This window comes from Penicillium crustosum (assembly GCF_028827405.1).
Source record: "Penicillium crustosum strain IBT 35664 chromosome Unknown utg000002l_segment0_segment0, whole genome shotgun sequence".
Lineage (NCBI taxonomy): Eukaryota > Fungi > Ascomycota > Eurotiomycetes > Eurotiales > Aspergillaceae > Penicillium > Penicillium crustosum.
The window spans coordinates 7,353,582-7,373,001 of NW_026623123.1; the positions used below are offsets into that span (position 1 = coordinate 7,353,582).

A 19,420-nucleotide genomic window follows, 5' to 3' on the forward strand; every position below is an offset into this window, starting at 1 on the left:
CAGCTAGTCAGTTCATATACTGTGTTTTTGTCTCATATGAGGTCATATTACATTATGTGGCCTTATCTGACTAGCTAGGTGCTGCCTGATGTTCAGGCAGTTATTTACTCTGACCATCTATGGAGCTTTAGTCCAAAATCCCCAAAACACCAACCATGAGTGATATACAGTATGCACTAGATTCGCGAATCGCACACGCTTAAAAAGAAACGCCCAACGGTCAAGACTGGTTCGTCGAGGCCATATGCACTGGAGGATAGTACCAAGTGCAAACAGCGATGATGAAGTAAACTAGCACACAAAGAGCACCTTCAAGGTAATTGGACCTGCCATCACGCAAGAAATTCCCAACGACCAGAATCGAGAGCACTAAGAGGACAACCATGAAGATCTCGAAATTCAAGCTCATATCCTTGTCCATACCCCAACCAACAATGACGGCGAGTGGTGCGTTCAGCAATGCTGTCTGGATTGAAGGGGCCAGGCAGTGGAAGAGTGCGAAGTTGATCTGGTTGTCCCAGGCTTCATCGATGGCCGTGAGGTGCTCGGCGGCCTTTTCCACCAGAGGGACCAGAATCAGACCGAGGAAATTGTCCGAGACGCCGCGCTCCACGATGTACTCGATTTCTTGAACTAGGAAGACTGCGGACATACAGACGCAGGCCAGGGAAATGGCGATGACAACGAAGCATTCGATCATGGTGAGCTTTGCCCTCGCAGCTTCTTCGTGTCGATCTTCGTCGTGGTGTTCGTCTTTCTCTAGAATCTCATCGAAAATGGAGTTGTGGCTGTGTAGGTTGAAGAAAAGATATCTGGCACAGAGGTGTCAGTGGTTAAAACTATAGACAAGAGCCTAGGCCACTCACATCAAAAATGCTACGAGAAGGATCACCGAAGTGGCACGGCTAATCGTCAAGGCATATTCGTTCAATTGCGCCAGCGTGAAATGGTCGTTGACGCTTCCACGCAGCGCGGAGTAGAACGCACTTGGAATCAACAGACCGAACCCGGCGACAAGGAGCAACCCAGTACCAACTTCACTGATGGCTTCGTGGAAGGATTGCTCATGGCGCTTGATACCGCCGACAAAGAAACACATTCCCAGGCAAAGCAGAAGATTTGCCATGATGGAACCGAGAATAGCAGCCTGGATGACAGGAATCAGATCCGAGTGTTCGGTCCGGCCATGGTTATACAACAACACCATAAACAGCACGAGCTCCACCACCGCACCCAAAGTTGTTTCCACGACGATGCCTATCATCTTTGGCAACTTTTTGGCTAGCTCTCCGCCGGCAAAGCCAAGCACGTTTGCCGAGGGCACCATGGCAATATAATTGAGACTGAAGATCCAAACGTGAAGATCAGGTCGGGCAAAATAAATGGCGATTGCGGCGGGAACAAATGGCCAGAGGATATTCACCACCATCGAAAGCGTGCAGACACTCCTAAAGCATACCTTGAGGAGATGCCATGGGTGAATTCCACTTCGACCACTTTCTCCAGCTGTATCCACGCGAAATAAGGCCCATGCTCGTTTAGAAGTGGTGGAGTTGGTGGGTAATATCGAGTTCTGCGAGCGCTTCTCCTGGACCGTCTTCGACTGGTCACTCCCACGGAGACGAAGCTCGGCGTTCTGTGAATGGGTCGACCTGATTGAGCCCATTTTCTTTTTTTTTCTTGGTATATATGAAAAAAAAACCCCCGGTAACTACTCCGTATAGATCGGAGGGATTGGAAAAAAGTACACGCAAGGTACTAGACTGTGAGATCAAAAATCCAATTCAAAGTAGAATCTCGATAAATGCTAGAAGAAAAGACGCAGGAGACAAGAAGAAAGCCAAACACAGAAAAAAAAACAAAAGGAAAAAGCAAAAAAAAAAGAGCTGGGGAGTACAAAAGACTATACAGCGTCTGGGCCGCAATACACAATATAAAGGCCAAATCAAACCAGTGCGCTGGCACTTAACAGAACCAATCAGCCCTCGAATAATCCAATCTGAACAGCCAGGAGTTCTTGGCGCAGGTTTTCCATGCTTTTCCCGTGATCGTCCCGTGTCAGGTTGGGCTCGAGAAGAGAAAGAATATATTATAATACACACATATATATATCATATATATACTCTACACTCCGTATAGATAGATAGGTAGATAGATGTCAGTGGTACTGCCATGCTCGGCTTCTAAAATTGGCCTCTCCAAAATATCTGTGTAATATTCGTATTCCTTCAGGGGATGAAACGCCCATCGAGCTGTGGGGAATCTTTTCTTGCACAGCCACGGCCTTGGCTTTGGAGACCTTTGAAAGGTCAAGTACCAATAATACGGAGTACTCCGTACAGTCTACAGGATAGAATGGAAGAGCTTGAGCTTAATCGTCAAATATGGCCAATCAAGCATCGGTGGGTATCACCCTAGTTCTTAAGGTTAGGCTGTAGGAGTTATTAACTAGTACTAGGAATAGTGGAAGTACTCTGTAGCAATAGTTGAAAAACTAGAATTGTACTCTAATACACACTTTTTGTTTAATATAGAATAGTTCTAATTTATATACGGAGTACTCCGTATACTACCTCGGGCTCGTTGTATCCTATTAAAGTTGTATAAATTATAGAGTACTTAACCCATTCTTAACACTGAAAGATAGGTAGATAAATAGATATATATAAATATATCTATATATATCATATTATCATATAAGATATAGAATACAGAATATAAACCTATAACACTGAACAAACACTTATAACAAACCCAGTAAACAGAAAGTCCATGGGCCCACCTGATCACACGTCCGGTTACCATCGGGCGGGGCGCAAAAGTCCAATGGCGAAATCTTCGACGGCAAATTGTCAACTTCTCTTCTTTACACTCCCTCACACATCATGGCTTCTACCACTACTCCCGGCACCCCGCCGGTCACTTTAGACACTATCACCCAGCAGATCGGCAATACGCCCCTTGTTCGATTGAACCATCTGCCCCGCACTCTAGGAATCGATGCTACCGTCTACGCCAAGTTGGAATACTTCAATGCCGGTGGTAGTGTGAAGGATCGCATTGCCCTGCGCATGATCGAAGAGGCTGAGCGATCCGGTCGCATCAAGCCCGGTGATACTCTTATTGAGCCCACCAGTGGCAACACGTAGGTTCTTTTCTGCTGTCAAGGCATGGGCGCAGACGCTAATCGAGTTTCAGTGGTATTGGTCTGGCACTGGTTGGTGCCGTCAAGGGTATGTTTTGAGTGTTGAAGCTTTCCTTGTCCGATCCGTCCTAATTTGGTCTATTCTTCTCTACGCAGGCTACAAGACCATCATCACTCTTCCGGAGAAGATGTCTGCCGAGAAAGTCGCTGTTCTGCGTGCCTTGAACGCCACTATCATCCGAACCCCCAACGAAGCCGCCTTTGACTCGCCCGAATCGCATATCGGCGTGGCCAGACGTCTTGAGAAGGAATTGCCCAACGCCCACATCTTGGATCAGTATGAGAACCCAAACAACCCCTTGGCACACGAGCTTGGCACTGCCGAGGAGATCTGGACCCAGACCAATGGCAAGATCAACGCTATTGTCGCTGGTGCTGGAACCGGTGGTACGATCACCGGTCTTGCACGTGGTTTGCGGAAGCACAACCCCGATATCAACGTGATCGCTGCCGATCCCTTTGGTTCCATTCTCGCTTTACCTCCTTCCCTCAATGAAGCTCGTGCCAATGAGCCTTACAAAGTCGAGGGTATTGGATATGATTTCATCCCCGAGGTTTTGGACCAAGATGCCGTGACCCAATGGATTAAGACTGAAGATAGGGAGTCTTTCAAGTACTCTCGGCGTCTGATCGCCGAGGAGGGTTTGCTGGTCGGCGGTAGCAGTGGCAGTGCCATTGCGGCTCTAGTCAAGGCTAACGAGGTCAAAAAGTTCTCCAAGGACGATGTCGTCGTTGTGATTCTTCCTGACAGCATCAGAAGTTACCTTTCCAAGGTAAGATCAAATCTTTTCTTCCCCCCATTTATCTTGCTATCAAGCTAACCGATTCAAGTTCGCCGATGACGACTGGCTCGCAGCCAACGATCTGCTCCCATCGCTTCCCGCCGTTGCATCGACAACTCAAACCCAGACACCCGAGGCTAATGCTCTGGCCGATGCCAAGGTTAGCGCCTTGCGCTTGAAGCCCATCACTACCGTGACAGCCAATTCCCCTTGCGAGACTGCCATCGAGGTTATGCGCGACCGAGGCTTTGACCAGCTTCCCGTCCTTGCCCCCTCTGGGCGCAAGCTCGTTGGTCTCGTTACGCTGGGCAACGTTCTCAGCCGCCTGACGCACGGCCGGGCCTCGGGTCAGAGCCCCGTCTCCGAGGTCATGTTTGACTTCTCAAAGATCTCCGAGGTGGTCACCGACCCCCGTGATCTGTCCAAGGGTACAGACTCCCTCAAGCCCCGGACCCGGAGTCGCGGCTTTATCGAAATCACCATGGATACCCCCCTCAGCGTCCTAAACCGCTTCTTCGAGTGGAACAGCGCTGCGGTTGTGACCGAGAAGGATGCAAGTGGTGCGATGAAGCCATTGGCCGTCGTTACCAAGGTCGACCTGCTCACTTGGATGCTGCACCAGTCCAAGACCAAGGCCTAGAAATATGGTTTTCTTTGTTTCCTGAAACGCATTCGTATGAGACATGGATTGTTGGGTAGGGGGTTCAACATTCCTGAACCTTTGATATTTTTGGGATAGGCGTTTCTCTTGCGTTGGCATGAAGGCTCCCCGATGGGATTCAACACATGGGATTGAAATACCTAGATCGTGCAGCGCAAAGGCGTTGAATGTGATAAATACTTAATACACACCATAGAGAGTATATATATACATGGTTCTTTTTCTTTTCAATGTTTGGTTTAGGTGGCGATGACGTCGATTGAGATCAGATATCTGCGCAACTTGAGTCCTCTCGACCTCGGAACTTTGCCCACTCCAACCCCCAATTCAAGATGACAGGAATCTTTACATATCGGCACTTCTCCCTGGGAAACATACCGGTGTTGAATGGACGGGTGGCTGTAGTGACAGTGAGTTCTCTCGCTTTATATCTTGGCCTACCAATTTAATTCCCTATAGGGTGGCCAAGCAGGCATCGGCAAAGGCAAGTACAGCCCCTTAATCCCAAGCCAATTGAATATCCTGCAGAGTATAATAATGGAATCTAGAGGTCACCACTCAGCTTCTCTTACATGACATAGAGAAAGTAATCATCATTGCCCGAAGTGAAGATAAATATATCACTGCTTGCGAGGAATGGAGACATCGCAAGGGTATCTCACTCGAGAACGAGACTCAAGTTGAGTTCGTCAAATGTGATCTGGGGGATATCCAGGATGTCAAGGCTGCGGTTGAGAAGATAAAACAAATAACAGACCGGATTCATATACTGGTTTGCAATGCAGGTGAGCTCTCTCTCCATCTCTCTCCATCTTAACTACTCATGATCACTCCATATTGACCTCCCTCCCTAAATTGAAGCCATAAGTGTCCAGAATGAATGCAAGCGTTCATCTCAGAAGATCGAGCGTGTATTTGCAACAAACTGTGTCGGACACCAAGTCCTAACCACATTACTCCTACCTCTGTTGAAGAACGGCGTGGCACATAGCAACGACGCACGAATTGTTGTGACCAGCTCATCATTCCATTTGTGGTGCCAACAGCTCGATCTGGATCTTCTGTTCTCGTCATCACCCGTCAAGTGGCCGGCCTTGTACGATGGAATATGGCGGTATGGCCGGTCAAAGTTGGGGAACATCCTCTTTGCCAAAGAACTCAGTCGGCGGCTTCTGGAAGATGAAGATCCAGCGAGCAAGCAGATCTATGTCAATTCGTTCTTTCCGGGTAACATCGTTACTGATCAATGGTTCGAGTGGGATTCTTATTTTGGGAGATTCCTAGGTTGGCTTATCAGAGCGGCAGGATCGTGGTTGGGTCAGAGTCTGAAGGACGGTGCTGCTACAGCTCTATATCTTGCTACTAGTCAAGAGGTGCGAGAGCAAAACCATCGTGCTCAGTATTTTATACCTATCGCTACGCCGTGTGAGCCCAGCGCGATATCTAGAGATATGAAGCTGGCTCGAGAGCTGTGGGTGAGTACCATTTCGGTTTTTTTTTTTTCTTTCTTTCTTTCCTTTCACGCCATTGTGTTTCTATCATTGCTGACCATACAGGATTGGATTGATGCCCAAGCCACAGAGATGCTGGGATTGGACTGGCAATATCAATAGAAAACCACGTAGTTCTCAAGCCCCCGTGGACCTTTTCAGAGAAACTTTCCTTTTTTGTTTTCCCAGGCATAACATATACAAGTAAACCATGATAGGACCACCTATTTACTTTTTCGGACTATCAAGATAAAAGAGCAAACAGTTATATCGCTCACAAGCACATACCAATCCACTCCTCCCAGCGGCGCACTCCAGATCCAAACTCTTCCTGCAAGTCACCCTTGACAGCACCACCAACCACATCAACCTTGACACCGACCTCGTGCTCCAGGAGCTTGAAGCTGAAAGTCTCTTGTTCATCATTACCCAAGATTTCTTCTTCGGCTTCCAACTCAGTATCTGCGCTTGCATCCAGAAGACCCTTGGTCTTTGACTTGCGGATGCGATCAATCTCCGCTTCCAGCTTCTCTTTCACCGCACCCGGTGGTAGTGCAGTGAAGAGATCTTGCTTGTTTGCGGCGATTAAGACAGGAATATCAGTGGTCCGCTTGCTCGATGACCCATTCTTTGCACGCTTCTGGAGAAAGAGAAGGACGTCGTGCAGATAGGTTGCGGTGTCACGGAGCGTCGCTTCATCAACTAGAGCAGCGGTGTCTACCATAAACACCACGCCACGTAGTCTTGTCTTGATATCCTTTGACTGGGACATGGCTTGGAGCTCGGCGATCCCTTGCGAGGCGCGGAGCTTGCCATGGCCAGGGGGTATCCTTTACGCGGTACTTGATTGGATTCCGGGTGGCTTCCTTCAAGGAGGGATCGTTCACCGATCGGTAGCGATTAGATCCTGTTGGGACAGTCGGTGGTAAGGTCACGGTTACTAGGGTTGATTGTTGGGAGGTGTGGGTGCTGTGCGACTTGTTCGAAGCGAGTGAGGATTTGGCCTCGAGCTATAGATTAGTTAGCAAGGGACCTACCACTCTGACTCAGGTCACGGAACCTACCAAGGTCGTAAACGCAGTTTTGCCAGCTCCACTGGGGCCCAGGAGTAGGAAATTACTCGATGGCGGAGACGCTACGGCCTGGAAGAAGAAGATGTGCAGTGCGATCGGTACACCAAAGGTGACGAGGACGGCGATAGCAATGGCAACAAGGTTGCCATCAAACAGCAGTGTGGCAATGCCAGTGACTGAGTTCCAATTTGCTTGAGACGACATGGTTGTTAAGTTCCAAGTCCAAAGTTGTGGGCTGACACTCGGACAGGAGAAGCCGCCTTGATAGCACGGACCGTGTACTTATCTTAGTGCACATCACCGGATTCACCGCTTTTATACTTCAAAACCCTAAGGGCTCAAGGGTTTAAGGGCTTAGGAATGATGATGATGCACATACCAGGGCACCCTATGAAGGGATGTTTTTCTTCTCTCCTGACTGGAGAGATTTACTCTCTGTTCTCTCTCAAAGTCTGTGTTTCTCAATCATATCAATCTCATCAACATGAGAGTCCAATTGCTTCAGGTCGCCCTGTTATTTACGGCTGCCTATGGCCAGATCAATTCTCAGATCACAACATATGATCTGAGTTTCGATGCTGCAGCTCCCGTGAGTCTGCTTTGGGGGGGCTTAGAGGACGAGTCGACTTCAACTTATAATTTTTATCTCTGTGCCGGTGACGAGACGACAGGTGCATATGTATGTTTCTTTCTATCTTGGCTGAAATAGGGACACATAAGAGCTTACCACATTATTCAGGATACTCTATCGCAAGTCATCAATAATGGTGCCTATTCTCCTGGTGACATGGTGTCATTTCAAGTCGACCAAAGTGTCGGTGGAAATGAACCCAATGCATAGTAAGATCATCCCTAGAATCAGCAGCTCCATAACTTCCTTTTGTGACTAACCAATGTCGCCTGGTTTCAATTAGCTTCCTCAAGATAGTTCTATCAGGCCCTCATAACTACTGGTCTGGGTTCACCTCCCATTTCACTTTGACCAACATGAAAGGTAGTTTCTCGACCAAAGTAACAGATGCGATCAAGACAATGCAACCGATTCCCGCCATTGCTATTCCCTGGCCTACGGTCGAAGACGATCATCTCATCGAGGCCCCAGAAACCACTTCAACTTTTAATGTATCAGGTCTCACGAAAAGCCCTTCAATCGAAGTGGCCTTGCAGTTCCCGACCCCAACCGTCAAAGGCGAAGCCGAGCATAATGAGCTGCGCAAACGGCAGGTGGCTGCTGCTGCCGGCGTTGGCGTTGGTGTGGGTGTGGGCGTGGGCGTCACTACTACAGTTGACCAACATACTGTCCCATATGGTGAGCAGACTGGCTCTATCAAATATGCCCCAATGCCCAAGCGCGCTGGGACTACTGTCGCAACCAGATCGGCCACTCCTCAGTATCCGCCTTTCCCCTTCTCCATTGCGACTACCTACCTAGGTGCACCAACCGTGCAGTACACGGATACGGCTTTTGCAACATGGACAGCGAACACCATCGAGAACACGGTGAGTTTGGTTCTTAACTGTGCTTGAAGCCGGTTGGTTTTGAAAGCTAATACTTTTTGTCTTGCCTTTTTGTTCAGGCTGCACCCGCTCCTGCGCCCACATTAAACAAGAGAATGCAGAACTGGTTGGACAATCGAAATGATTGATAGGCTTTCGAGCATGTCAGTTTTGTTTTCTCGGGTATCTTTACAGGACACTTGAGTTGGCGTGGAAATATCCAATTTCCTAGTGATTTCATTCACGCCTTGGAGGTCATCATTTTGGGAGTTTTCTGATCTACCTAGACTTAATGTCTTCCTTTTTCTTCTATTTTGATTGTTGGCCTACATACCCCGAGCAAATTTTATATTAAACGATCAAGGTTTGACTGGGAATATCGATCATCCAATGCAGTTGAATGCAAGAAAAATTTCGCTTTTTTGTTCGTAATATGCGTATACTGAAGGATCCAACATTATACCTCAAGGGGACTTCCATTCCTCCAAGGCCGGTGTTAATGACGGTGTCACCGTATGGCTGTGGTCGTCGGGGTGGAACGAGATGTTCTCTCGCATTGCCACATAGTCGCTATCGGCATAGCCAAGTAGTGACTCAATCTGTGTGCTGCGGTGGCCCTTGATGTGTGTAATTTCAATGCTTCCGTAATTCACCAGAGCCCGACCGACTTCCTTAGGTTCTTCTCTATGGTGGATAAAATCACCATTCAAGGCATCCGGAGATGGCCGATCAACCACTACGAGTCGCACAGATTCCTGCTGTCCAAAATGGCCTTCAACTCCGACTACTCCAGCTGGGAGAAGATTGGCATTGTTCAAAAGTGCGTGGTAAGCTCCACGGTCGATGTATAATGTACCATGTGGGTACAGTCCATGGAGTAGCCAGAATGTCCGTGATTGAATCGGGGTGTCTGAACGAATGAATCGGGTATGAAGAGGGGCAGTGGGTGCCTCATTTTGGTTGTCAGTTGCTACGCCATTGGACTGAGCCTCGAGGTATTGCAGGTATTTCACAATGTCGTGGACGTTGCCTGGTTTTGAGCTCTTGGTGATAACCGTAGTGACACCAGCACTGGTTCCAAGCTTTGCGGCCACAATCTTCGTGCTCATGCCTCCAGTACCAAGAGAGGAGCCTGCCGATGAGACATCAGCCTCAAGAGAGGAGATATCGGTCACCACCTCAATGGGTTTTGCGTCTGGGTTGGTTCGGGGGTTTGCTGAATAAAGACAGTCGACATCGGTCATCAAAAACAAATAGTCGGCCTTGACCATTGCCGCGGTAATTGCAGAAAGGGTGTCGTTGTCGCCAAATTTAATTTCCTGGAAATCATTGGGTCAGATGCGTAATCGTGGCTGGAAAGGAACCTTCCTTACAGAAACCGCCAGGGTATCATTTTCGTTGACAATAGGGATTACTCCCATATCAAACAACTGCCCAAACGTATTTTGCGCATTGACATATTGGGTTCTCTGTATTGAGTGTCAGCGGAGGAACAGACCTGGGCAGATATAAGAGCACATACATCAGCAATATCATTTCGCGTCAAAAGAATCTGGGCCACAGGGACACGAAGATGCGAGAATAGATTATCCCAAAGACTCATCAGTCGACATTGACCAACTGCAGCGAGAGCCTATAGATTCCATTAGCATTTCCACTGGACATATTATATGGGTTTCTATTTCGAGAATGGCAGACATACTTGTATGCGCGGCAGATATGTTGGTCTTTCGTCCACATTCATCCTTCGCAGGCCAACGCCCACAGCACCAGATGATACAAGGACGACCCGGTGACCATCTCTATGTAGCTTGGTGACCGTTTCCACAATCAGTGTCAAGATCGAAAGGATCGGCTCGTGGGTTTTCTCGTCAATAATCGAACTCGTTCCTGTTACATCTAGTGGTCAGTACTCGAGTCATCGGACAACAGATATAGATCCCCGCACCTAATTTGATCACAATTGTGAGACCCGATGAGGCCGCCATGACGCAAATTTTGGTTCAAATAAATCCCCGGAAACAACCAAGTAAATAAGAAACAAATGAAAAGAATACAGAAAGGCCTGTGCTGTTCACTGCCCCGCGGCGATGAATCGCGGAAGAGCACTTTTTGCCCGACTCCGGCGCCGATTCTGCCAACCACCACCGCCATTCCCGGAGGATCTCGCTTTATCGCGCGCAGTGATGGATAACACTCGACAACTCCACGATCGAAAATGACAGATTCCCAGTCGCCAGGTGCGACTGCACCTTCAAATGGAAAACCCGATACTACAGGCTTTCTCCCCGGTGATGACACCTGGACCCAATTCCGCAATATCTATTCCATCCTCACGGGTAAGATGTCCAACGAAGGAATTGAGCAGTTCCGTGTTGCACGAGACACTCGCAACGAAGAAGCAGACTGCAAGCGCTGTGAGGATCAGCGGGACTTTCTTCTTCAATATAGTGAGTTTTTCGTCTAAGAGTTATCTGAGCCAGATACTAACACGATCAATTTATTAAGGTCCTACGATTCGATTCCTCAGCGAAAGCATTCAACAACTAGGAGGCGATCTTCACAATCATAATATCTACTGTCGTCGTTGTACTGATCGGAAGGGTGGTGGTTTCGATCCGGAATATGGAATCCTGATTTGCGCAAATGAGATGAAGGACCAGGGACACCTTGAAGATACTATGGCCCATGAGATGGTTCATGCTTTTGACCACCTCAGATTCAAAGTGAATTGGTCCGATAATCTGCGGCATGCGGCATGTACCGAGGTATGTGTTACTCTGATTGTTTCAACATGTCAACTTTTGCTAAACCCGGTTAGATTCGAGCTAGTTCGCTCAGCGGCGAGTGCAGATGGGCGCGCGAATTCTTTCGGAGAGGGCAGTGGAAGCTTACACAACAGCACCAAGAGTGCGTCCGGCGGAGAGCCATCCTCTCTGTGCGAGCACGCCCAACTTGTAAAGACGAAGCTCATGCCACAAGGGTCGTCAATGAAGTCTGGGACAGCTGTTTCAGAGACACACGCCCATTTGATGAGATCTACCGATGATACCATAACTCATGCAGCGTTGTACTATTCTCCACCCTTTTGTATGATAGATATTGTTTGGATGTACTATATTTCATGGGTTTCACTAGCGACACGAACCTATATACTGGTGTTCTTTTGGGGGCTTTTTACACGTAACAGTAGACATGACTACATGTATGTATCATCTCATGGCAGGCACTAGCCCTAGAGAGGAGAGATGGTATCAAAATATACATCTACCCATAACTAGTCTATAGTAGCTAGCGGTAGTCAAGAAAATCGGGGAACACAAGCTACAGATCTGGTCTCATACTATTGTTCACCCTACCTCTGGGTATAAATGGCAGATAACCGTACCTTCTTGTCGGTTGGTTAGAATGTACAACGTTGTATTGAACACATTCAACACCTTGGAGGCGAAAATAAAATTAAGATCAAAATATCAACATATCGCGAGTACCTCTCCAGCTTGATCCGAAGACAAATCCAATACGCCTTGAAATGCTTGCAAGCTCAGAACACCAAAACTCCACGTGAGAAACACGTCAAAAGAAAAGATAACCAGAACTCCCAGAAACTCTGTAATGCAAGGGGCAAGTCATAGTTTATGCTTTGCCCTCCTTGGAAGAACCCGAACTTCGCTTCACAGTTCGATCATCTTTCTCACAGTGCTTGACAATCCAAGGATGACGTTGGATCTCCTCGAGCGGGATTCTCTTCGCGGGATCAAGAACAAGAAGCTAGATATCATGTGAGCAAGGGGGCCTTATATGTTAATAGAAAGATCGACTCACCTTCTTGATAAGGTCCTTTGCCTCCGGGCTTACGAAGGAGGGAACTGACATATCTGCCCTGGTAATCCGCCGTTGGGTCATGACAGGGGTATCCTCGAACGGAGCCTCGCCGACCAAAAACTCGTACATCAAAACACCTAGACTCCACAAGTCCACCTTCTCGCTATAGTAATTGTCCTTGGAACCATGAGCGAGCATCTCTGGGGGCAAGTAGTCGAGAGTTCCACACATCGTTTGACGTCGGTTATTGGGGGCATGGACACTCCAGCCGAAATCACTGATTTTGATCTCTCCATGAATGCCAACAAGGATGTTTTCAGGTTTGATATCACGATGCATGACATGCTTTTTGTGTAGATATTTCAATGCTGCAGCCATCTGTGCAATATATTGTGCGGCCTTCCATTCCGGGAACCGATGCTCCTTGCGAAGGTGCTTGTACAGTTCACCGCGGCCAGCAAACTCGAGGATCAAGAAGATTCGTTTGCTGTCATGGAAGTGACCATAGAGCCTCAGCACATTAGGGTGACGTAGGTTACTCTGAATCTCGATTTCGCGCCTGACTTGCTTTTGGACACCACCCTGTTGTAACTCAGACTTGTGTAGCACCTTTAGTGCGCAGACGAAGCCAGATGAACGTTCTTTGGCAAGATAAACTCGCCCAAACTTGCCCTTTCCCAGTGGTTTACCAATTTCAAACATCCCCAAGTGCAGGTCCTTGGGGACAGTTGGCTGCTCGCAGAGGGTAGAGGATGTGCGTTGGTCGCCATTTTCATCGGTGCTACGGGTCACCAATGCGCCATGGGATCCCCTGCCTGGCGATGCCGGAACATTCATGGCATTTGCCTTGTTCTCATTATTATTTTGAAGAGCTAATTTCAGTAGTTGAGCTCGATTCGAATTGCTGTTTGACTGGGCGGAAGAAACCGGTGCCTTGGAAATCATATCAGCAAGGTGGATCTCCAACCAGATTGCATTGAGTCAAGTAGTCAAGTACCTTTTGCTTGCCATAGGCTCGGTCACTGTTTCCATTTTCTTTTTCATCTTTCATGGACAGATGCTCAAAGCGAGCTTCGAGCGTCTTGGTTGTCGCCATGGTAAGAGGGCGTATGGGATTAATGGAAGGCGAATAAAGAATGGGAAGAGAATGGTATAAGAAGTAGCCAAATCTGGGTTCAAGTTTAGTTCAGTGCAATCATGATCACTTTGCGCGGGGTCAGTCGTTGGTCGATGGGATACCACAAAGATGGAGAGAGAAACAGAAGCTCGGATGTTTGGGCGATCTCCAGAGCGTCACCCCAGCAACCCCAGCTGATGTAATATATGTACCCTATCACACCGCCAGCGTCTTCCGCTCTTGGCGCCTACGTACGTATATCACCATACCGATAGTATGCTCGGAGAATATGTTGCATTTGTAGTTTGAGGTGTCCACAACGCTGTCAGAATTATATTTTTTTTTTTTTTTTTTTTTTTAAAAAAAAGGGAACGTATTCTAAATTCATTGGAATGCTATCTGTAAAATAATTGAAAAGGGTAGATCTATTAACCCTATTAACCCTATTAGCCATCCTCGTAAGCCTTTAAGAATTCTGCCGAACAAATAAAGATTGGAGGGTCGGACCGCCTCTTTCTCCGTCCGCGGGGTTATCGCTATCAGCTCCAATCGCAAACATTCATACATGTACAATAGCCCCGGAGATCCTCAGTCGTTTTTGATCTCTTGCGGCCTTTTCAAGCTCTAATCATGGCAACAACATGTGCCACGGTCTCTCCAGAGGCAAAGAAACCCAACTCGATCACCATCAACGGGTTTCGAATTTCAACACAGAAGCTACCCATTCTCAAAGCCGACCCGATCGAGGAAATGACCCAGAAACTTGGCATTGCACCCCCGGAAATGATCTTCGGTGATAATTATGTTGCAATAGAGCATGAGAAGGGTAACTGGGGCATCAATTTCAATGCGTTTGATGCCTTAGACTTGGTTGACAAAACTGGACAATCCATGCTCCAGGTCGCGTACTCAGGGGAATGGCAAAAGAGCAGGTATTTTCGCAACCTCCCATTTTCGCTTATTCAACTGTGGCAACTAATGGATTGGTACTCAGAGAGAAAACTCATGAAGGGATTAAAGAAGTCGTGAAGCCGTTCGACTGGTCATATAGCACCGACTACAAGGGCACCCTCCATCCTAATGCGCAGCCGTTCGAGCCAACGACGAAGTCCATTCCAATTGAACTATTGAAGCGCCCAGACCCCATCCTATTTTTCGACGAGGTTGTTCTTTACGAAGACGAGCTGGCGGACAATGGGATTACCATGCTGTCTTGCAAGATTAGAGTGATGCCAGGGAGACTCCTTTTATTGACAAGGTTCTTCATGAGGCTTGACCACGTTTTGATACGACTCCGAGACACTCGAGTCTATGTGGACTTTGCGACAGGTGAAGTTATTCGGGAATATGTCTCGAAGGAGTGTGAATACGAGAAAGTTCGACAGGTATGTGCGGTCATTGGAAAACGAGAATTTATATCTGATCTGACGATCATCCACAGATGCTAGCAGCAACCAGGGACGATATTCCGGCTTTCTTGAGAGATCCCAACCGACTCTCTGAGATCCTCCCACTTGTAGAAAAACACTCCGAGCGATTGGTGCTAGGCGATTGACATATCTGCGCTCCCTTTTCTAGTTATTCGCGGGGTATAGCCAATCATTGGGCTCGGATACAGATATCAGTGTTACTGGGCTGTTCGTCATTTAGGAACTGATCATCCCCACAAACGAAATAGACCGCACGATCATGACGACCATACACCTGGATTTTGGCCATTAAATGCCCAGGATTCGCCTACGTGAGTCTTTTGTTAGACTTAGTTGGTTTGGGTTGCAACCTACTACCACACTTAACGATCAAATTCATGAGACACATTCAAACGATACAGACGAATATGAATGGGACAGAGCTTGAGTTAAATAACACTAAACCATCAACTAAATAACTAGCGGTAACTCCACGTATAATATAAAAAGTGCGAAAATGCAATCGAGTTCAGTAGTAGCTTGTAAGAATATTGGCCCGATATATGCATGTTAGATGGACCCCAGTGCCTCCAGGGCGGCTGTATCGATATCGGAACAAACAATGCAAACGCATTTTATCAGAAAAAAAGATCCAGATCACCAATCACGAGAGACCAATTCACGAAATTCCCCATCCTCAGCAATGTCATCCAGGAGATTATCAACACTATGGGCGCGCGATATTCGCGGGTCCCAGAACCTCTGCCTCTCCAGATCTGCTAGTCGCAGCCCGATAACACTGGCCGCCTCCTGCGCGTATACGGAACAACCATTGAAATCGATCACCACTCGATCATATTCGCAAAGTAAGGTCTCCGACTTGGCTAAGGACTTTTCGCGGAGACCCGGAAATGCCGCCGAGACTTATGTCGCGTATGGCATGACACAGAAGTTATTCGAGGCCTGTTCCAGCCAAGCCGATTACAAGATCCCCCAAGCAACGCAAAAGGGAGCGGAGGTCCCGAAAACAGAAGCTGGTGAGGATCTTGGTGTCGGAGAGGGTTGGTGGTATAAAGGTGAGACAATCCTAGCAGCCTTTGGCCTGGGCTATGATCTGCTTTGAAGACAAGCTAATTTCGGGCGTTGCTATAGAGCTCGGCCTCTTGCCAACTTTTTCTACCTGGTCCCAGGTGACTTTCCTCCATATGTACCTCCTGACGGTTCGCCTCCGTGCCTTGCCCCATCGCGATAGCGTTACCACCTACTCCCGTCATTTGATCGATCACTTTTCGCATGAAGCGGAACACCGCATGGACGTGTATCATGATCTCGGTAGTCGCACTATTCGCAACAAGTACCTGAAGGATCTGTTCATTCAATGGCGTGGAATAATTGCTGCATATGATGAAGGGTTGGCCAAAGGCGATGCGGTGCTGGGCGCCGCTGTCTGGAGAAACCTCTGGAAGGGAAGCCAGACCGGACCGGATGGGAAAGAAGAAATTGACTGGGCTAAGGTTGCCCAGGTCGTGGCCTACATGCGCCGAGTCTTGTCGGAGCTATCGAAGAAGGACGAGGTGGATCTTGTTTTCGCTCTTGGACGTGATGGCCAGAAGAACACTGCTATCTTCGAGTACTCGGAGACGGACAAGAAACTTGTTCAAGCAAACAAATGAGAGGATAACCCCGCATAATTGAGTGGGTTGCCTGCCAGGTATCCGTTCTGCTGTTTTATATCCTTTTGGTTATAAAGATATGTACAATATTTAATTGCCCTACTCTTTTCGCATATGAAATTTTATTGTTCGAGATCACGACACAAAAGCACATCGGTGAGCATTCACTTTCTATCTATTTGAGCAAAACACGACACGGAGAGAAAGAGTTAGTTGTCTTTCTTGCCAAACAAATCTTTCTCCACCATGCCTCGGCAGATAGGGTGATAAAAGTCCTTGTACTTCTCGAATGTAGCGAGGGCGACAGGGCGATTGATCTTCTGGAGATTGCGGAACCTAGAAAGAAAAGGAAAAGAGAAAGACCATGTCAGCAACAGGAACGGAATCTGCGGTTAGGGCGGGGGCATCTTACAAAGGTCGCACAAACTTCATCCGTCCAATACGGCCCAACAACTCTGTTGTTGGCTCAATGACGCTGTCATCTCCTGCTTTCATACCAACCTGGCAGTAAAGGTTCGAAACCTCGATATTCTCGCTCTCGGCCAAACCGTAGACATCACCCATCAACTTCGAGATTTTGGGGCTGAGAGGTGTCTCCAGCACAAGCATCTGCTCCAGGAAGACAACCAATTGGTTTGCCGTCAAGCTCTGGATGTCACTGATATGAGGTTCGAACGAAGAGTTGGGAAGGGACTGCCATTTCTTGGAAAGTTCATAGACAACGTCCACCATCGATGTGTCAAAGCTTGGCTTGGGTGGTAGACCTGGCGCATAGAACCACTTGTCCCAATCCACTTCGTCCAAGAGCTTAGAAGCCTCGGCATCTGACTTGAAGAAGTCCAAAATCAATGCTTTGAACTCATAAGAGTCGAGCGATTTGCACTTGAAGGTCGTGAAATACTGCACATAAAAAAGTCAATAGAAGAAACCGAACGAGAGTAGAGAGATTGCGTACGTGAGGGATAAACTTGTCAAACTTTGACTTGCTAACAAGATTCTCAAGGTAGAACAAGAAGTTGAAACCCTTCTCATAAGGAATACTTGAGAATGCGTCGTCGGGATCTTTGCCCTTCAGATCAACAATAAGTTTGGTGAATTCATGGTCGTCACCAAAATGCTCGACAGCGTCAGTCAGAGACTTCCACCCAATAATAGCCGAAAAATGGCGATAGGCTTCGCCGTGAATGGCAGCCAAAATCCTTCTCTCGAGGTAAACGGTCCAGCCTTCATTCAACCAGAAATGCTCCCATGAGGCATTGGTAACCAAGTTACCACTCCAGCTGTGAGCTAATTCGTGTGCAATGACATCGATGTTCTCACGGTCCTGGTGAGTGTATTAGTCATGGCCTATCGAACCGTTGCACAGAGGATACTACGTACCTTGGAAATGATACTCGGGGTAGCAAAAGTGAAAATCGGGTTTTCCATGCCGCCATACGGGAAACTAGGGGGCAGGATCAAAACGTTGTACTCGCCCCAGGCATAAGGATAAACGATTTTCTGTTTGAAGTCAGAATTGACAATTGACCCTTAATATGAATGGAACATAGGCTGTGTACCTCGATTGTTGTGATGAAATTTTCGGTATCAGCCTCGAGCTCCCATTTGCACTCTTCCAGCTTGTCAGGGCTGGTTGCAACGACACTCCGGGGTCCGATTGGAGCCTCAGCGACATCACTGGGGAATTCTGAGTTAATGAACAGTACCTTTGAGAACGGTGAAGGGGTTCTTACCCGCTAGCAATAGCAAAGAGGTAGCTGGGGATTGGGACCGACTGGTGGAATCGATACAGTTGACGGTCCGTCTTGGACTCCATGGACGAGTTGCGAATCGGCAGACCGCTAGTCATCACCGGAAGCGGAGAGGTGATGTTGAAGTCAAAGGTGGCTTTAACATCCGGAGTGTCCTGACAAGGAAAAATAGACCGCGCGTGAATTGCCTGGCATTGGGAGACTGGGCAATTTTATCAGCTACTGAAGCTCAAGGGACAGTTCAAGGTTGTCACATACACATGTATGGATGTTTCTTGTTTGAGGTTTGCGCGGGCGTCAGCCACTGCAGCGCAGTGCACTTGTCGGTGGTTTTCACCTCGATCTATGATTTTAAGTGAGATGGAGCTCCTTGGGGAGAAATGATTGCAAAGCATACATCGACCTCAACGGTACCATTCAACTTGACGGGATTATCAAGGCTAATCCTCAACGGCACACCATAGGGCTCCAGCGAAGGCAGAAACTCCCACTTGGATGGCTGGCCATCCACCTTCACCACACCAATGTCAAGATGGCTGGTATCTAGGATAATCTCCTTGGACTCGCCATCGGTGATGGACTTGAATTGATGAACAACATTTCCCACCAATTTCTTCTGGTCGAAGAGAATATCGAAATTGGCCGTGACATGGGTGGAACGCCAGTTGTTGTAGTTGCTCACGGTGTTCGGATCCCGCGGAGGGTTGATGGTAGCCATAGTTCGAATTGAGGTGGATTGCATGAATTGTACCTTGATAGAACGTAATACTAAAAAAGGATTCAAGTTCAAGTTCCGAGTCAAGGAACGACCTAAGGTGGGAATCATGAGGAGGGAAGGTTTTTTTTTTTTTTTCCCCTCCCATATCTTTTCTCCCATCTCCCCATCCATCTCCGTCACTAAGCGTCAACTTCCATGTCTCAGATTATCGACGTTACA

At 47.8% G+C, this 19,420-nt stretch overlaps 11 protein-coding genes across 11 annotated transcripts; 6 read left to right on the top strand and 5 right to left on the bottom strand.

Annotated features, from left to right (window-relative positions):
• Positions 1 to 220: 220 nt before the first annotated feature.
• N7487_006290 (hydrogen/calcium exchanger domain-containing protein) lies at positions 221 to 1,666 on the bottom strand (the record flags this gene model as incomplete). The annotated part of the gene is made up of 2 exons (XM_056874037.1): positions 221 to 812; positions 867 to 1,666. The coding sequence occupies 2 exons, from the start codon at positions 1,664 to 1,666 to the stop codon at positions 221 to 223; spliced, it is 1,392 nt and encodes a 463-aa protein (XP_056731757.1).
• Positions 1,667 to 2,885: 1,219 nt separating this feature from the next.
• On the top strand, positions 2,886 to 4,627 carry N7487_006291 (cystathionine beta-synthase CYS4; the record flags this gene model as incomplete). The annotated part of the gene is made up of 4 exons (XM_056874038.1): positions 2,886 to 3,145; positions 3,199 to 3,233; positions 3,302 to 3,978; positions 4,037 to 4,627. The coding sequence occupies 4 exons, from the start codon at positions 2,886 to 2,888 to the stop codon at positions 4,625 to 4,627; spliced, it is 1,563 nt and encodes a 520-aa protein (XP_056731758.1).
• A 353-nt stretch (positions 4,628 to 4,980) lies between these two features.
• On the top strand, positions 4,981 to 6,261 carry N7487_006292 (putative short chain dehydrogenase/reductase; the record flags this gene model as incomplete). The annotated part of the gene is made up of 4 exons (XM_056874039.1): positions 4,981 to 5,058; positions 5,108 to 5,177; positions 5,230 to 5,433; positions 5,510 to 6,261. The coding sequence occupies 4 exons, from the start codon at positions 4,981 to 4,983 to the stop codon at positions 6,259 to 6,261; spliced, it is 1,104 nt and encodes a 367-aa protein (XP_056731759.1).
• A 151-nt stretch (positions 6,262 to 6,412) lies between these two features.
• On the bottom strand, positions 6,413 to 7,448 carry N7487_006293 (signal recognition particle receptor subunit beta; the record flags this gene model as incomplete). The annotated part of the gene is given in 3 exon segments (XM_056874040.1): positions 6,413 to 6,968; positions 6,982 to 7,148; positions 7,203 to 7,448. 3 exon segments carry the CDS (start codon positions 7,413 to 7,415, stop codon positions 6,413 to 6,415), a joined length of 936 nt encoding a protein of 311 aa, XP_056731760.1. The 5' UTR covers positions 7,416 to 7,448.
• Positions 7,449 to 7,695: 247 nt separating this feature from the next.
• N7487_006294 (putative beta-1,6-glucan biosynthesis protein (Knh1)) lies at positions 7,696 to 8,857 on the top strand (the record flags this gene model as incomplete). The annotated part of the gene is made up of 4 exons (XM_056874041.1): positions 7,696 to 7,890; positions 7,951 to 8,051; positions 8,126 to 8,711; positions 8,789 to 8,857. The coding sequence occupies 4 exons, from the start codon at positions 7,696 to 7,698 to the stop codon at positions 8,855 to 8,857; spliced, it is 951 nt and encodes a 316-aa protein (XP_056731761.1).
• A 315-nt stretch (positions 8,858 to 9,172) lies between these two features.
• N7487_006295 (glutamate 5-kinase) lies at positions 9,173 to 10,696 on the bottom strand (the record flags this gene model as incomplete). Its single annotated transcript, XM_056874042.1, has 5 exons — positions 9,173 to 10,027; positions 10,082 to 10,177; positions 10,231 to 10,341; positions 10,411 to 10,598; positions 10,657 to 10,696. The coding sequence occupies 5 exons, from the start codon at positions 10,694 to 10,696 to the stop codon at positions 9,173 to 9,175; spliced, it is 1,290 nt and encodes a 429-aa protein (XP_056731762.1).
• A 230-nt stretch (positions 10,697 to 10,926) lies between these two features.
• On the top strand, positions 10,927 to 11,845 carry N7487_006296 (mitochondrial inner membrane protease ATP23; the record flags this gene model as incomplete). Its single annotated transcript, XM_056874043.1, has 3 exons — positions 10,927 to 11,158; positions 11,217 to 11,476; positions 11,530 to 11,845. The coding sequence occupies 3 exons, from the start codon at positions 10,927 to 10,929 to the stop codon at positions 11,755 to 11,757; spliced, it is 720 nt and encodes a 239-aa protein (XP_056731763.1). The 3' UTR covers positions 11,758 to 11,845.
• A 499-nt stretch (positions 11,846 to 12,344) lies between these two features.
• On the bottom strand, positions 12,345 to 13,629 carry N7487_006297 (aurora family serine/threonine-protein kinase; the record flags this gene model as incomplete). Its single annotated transcript, XM_056874044.1, has 3 exons — positions 12,345 to 12,479; positions 12,534 to 13,466; positions 13,531 to 13,629. The coding sequence occupies 3 exons, from the start codon at positions 13,627 to 13,629 to the stop codon at positions 12,345 to 12,347; spliced, it is 1,167 nt and encodes a 388-aa protein (XP_056731764.1).
• A 651-nt stretch (positions 13,630 to 14,280) lies between these two features.
• N7487_006298 (TIP41 family protein) lies at positions 14,281 to 15,205 on the top strand (the record flags this gene model as incomplete). The annotated part of the gene is made up of 3 exons (XM_056874045.1): positions 14,281 to 14,582; positions 14,645 to 15,035; positions 15,092 to 15,205. 3 exons carry the CDS (start codon positions 14,281 to 14,283, stop codon positions 15,203 to 15,205), a joined length of 807 nt encoding a protein of 268 aa, XP_056731765.1.
• Positions 15,206 to 15,762: 557 nt separating this feature from the next.
• Positions 15,763 to 16,732, top strand: N7487_006299 (uncharacterized protein; the record flags this gene model as incomplete). Its single annotated transcript, XM_056874046.1, has 2 exons — positions 15,763 to 16,135; positions 16,212 to 16,732. The coding sequence occupies 2 exons, from the start codon at positions 15,763 to 15,765 to the stop codon at positions 16,730 to 16,732; spliced, it is 894 nt and encodes a 297-aa protein (XP_056731766.1).
• Positions 16,733 to 16,941: 209 nt separating this feature from the next.
• Positions 16,942 to 19,201, bottom strand: N7487_006300 (bifunctional aminopeptidase/epoxide hydrolase; the record flags this gene model as incomplete). The annotated part of the gene is made up of 8 exons (XM_056874047.1): positions 16,942 to 17,068; positions 17,145 to 17,632; positions 17,688 to 18,056; positions 18,113 to 18,232; positions 18,292 to 18,409; positions 18,466 to 18,685; positions 18,742 to 18,826; positions 18,881 to 19,201. The coding sequence occupies 8 exons, from the start codon at positions 19,199 to 19,201 to the stop codon at positions 16,942 to 16,944; spliced, it is 1,848 nt and encodes a 615-aa protein (XP_056731767.1).
• Between the last annotated feature and the right edge of the window lie 219 nt (positions 19,202 to 19,420).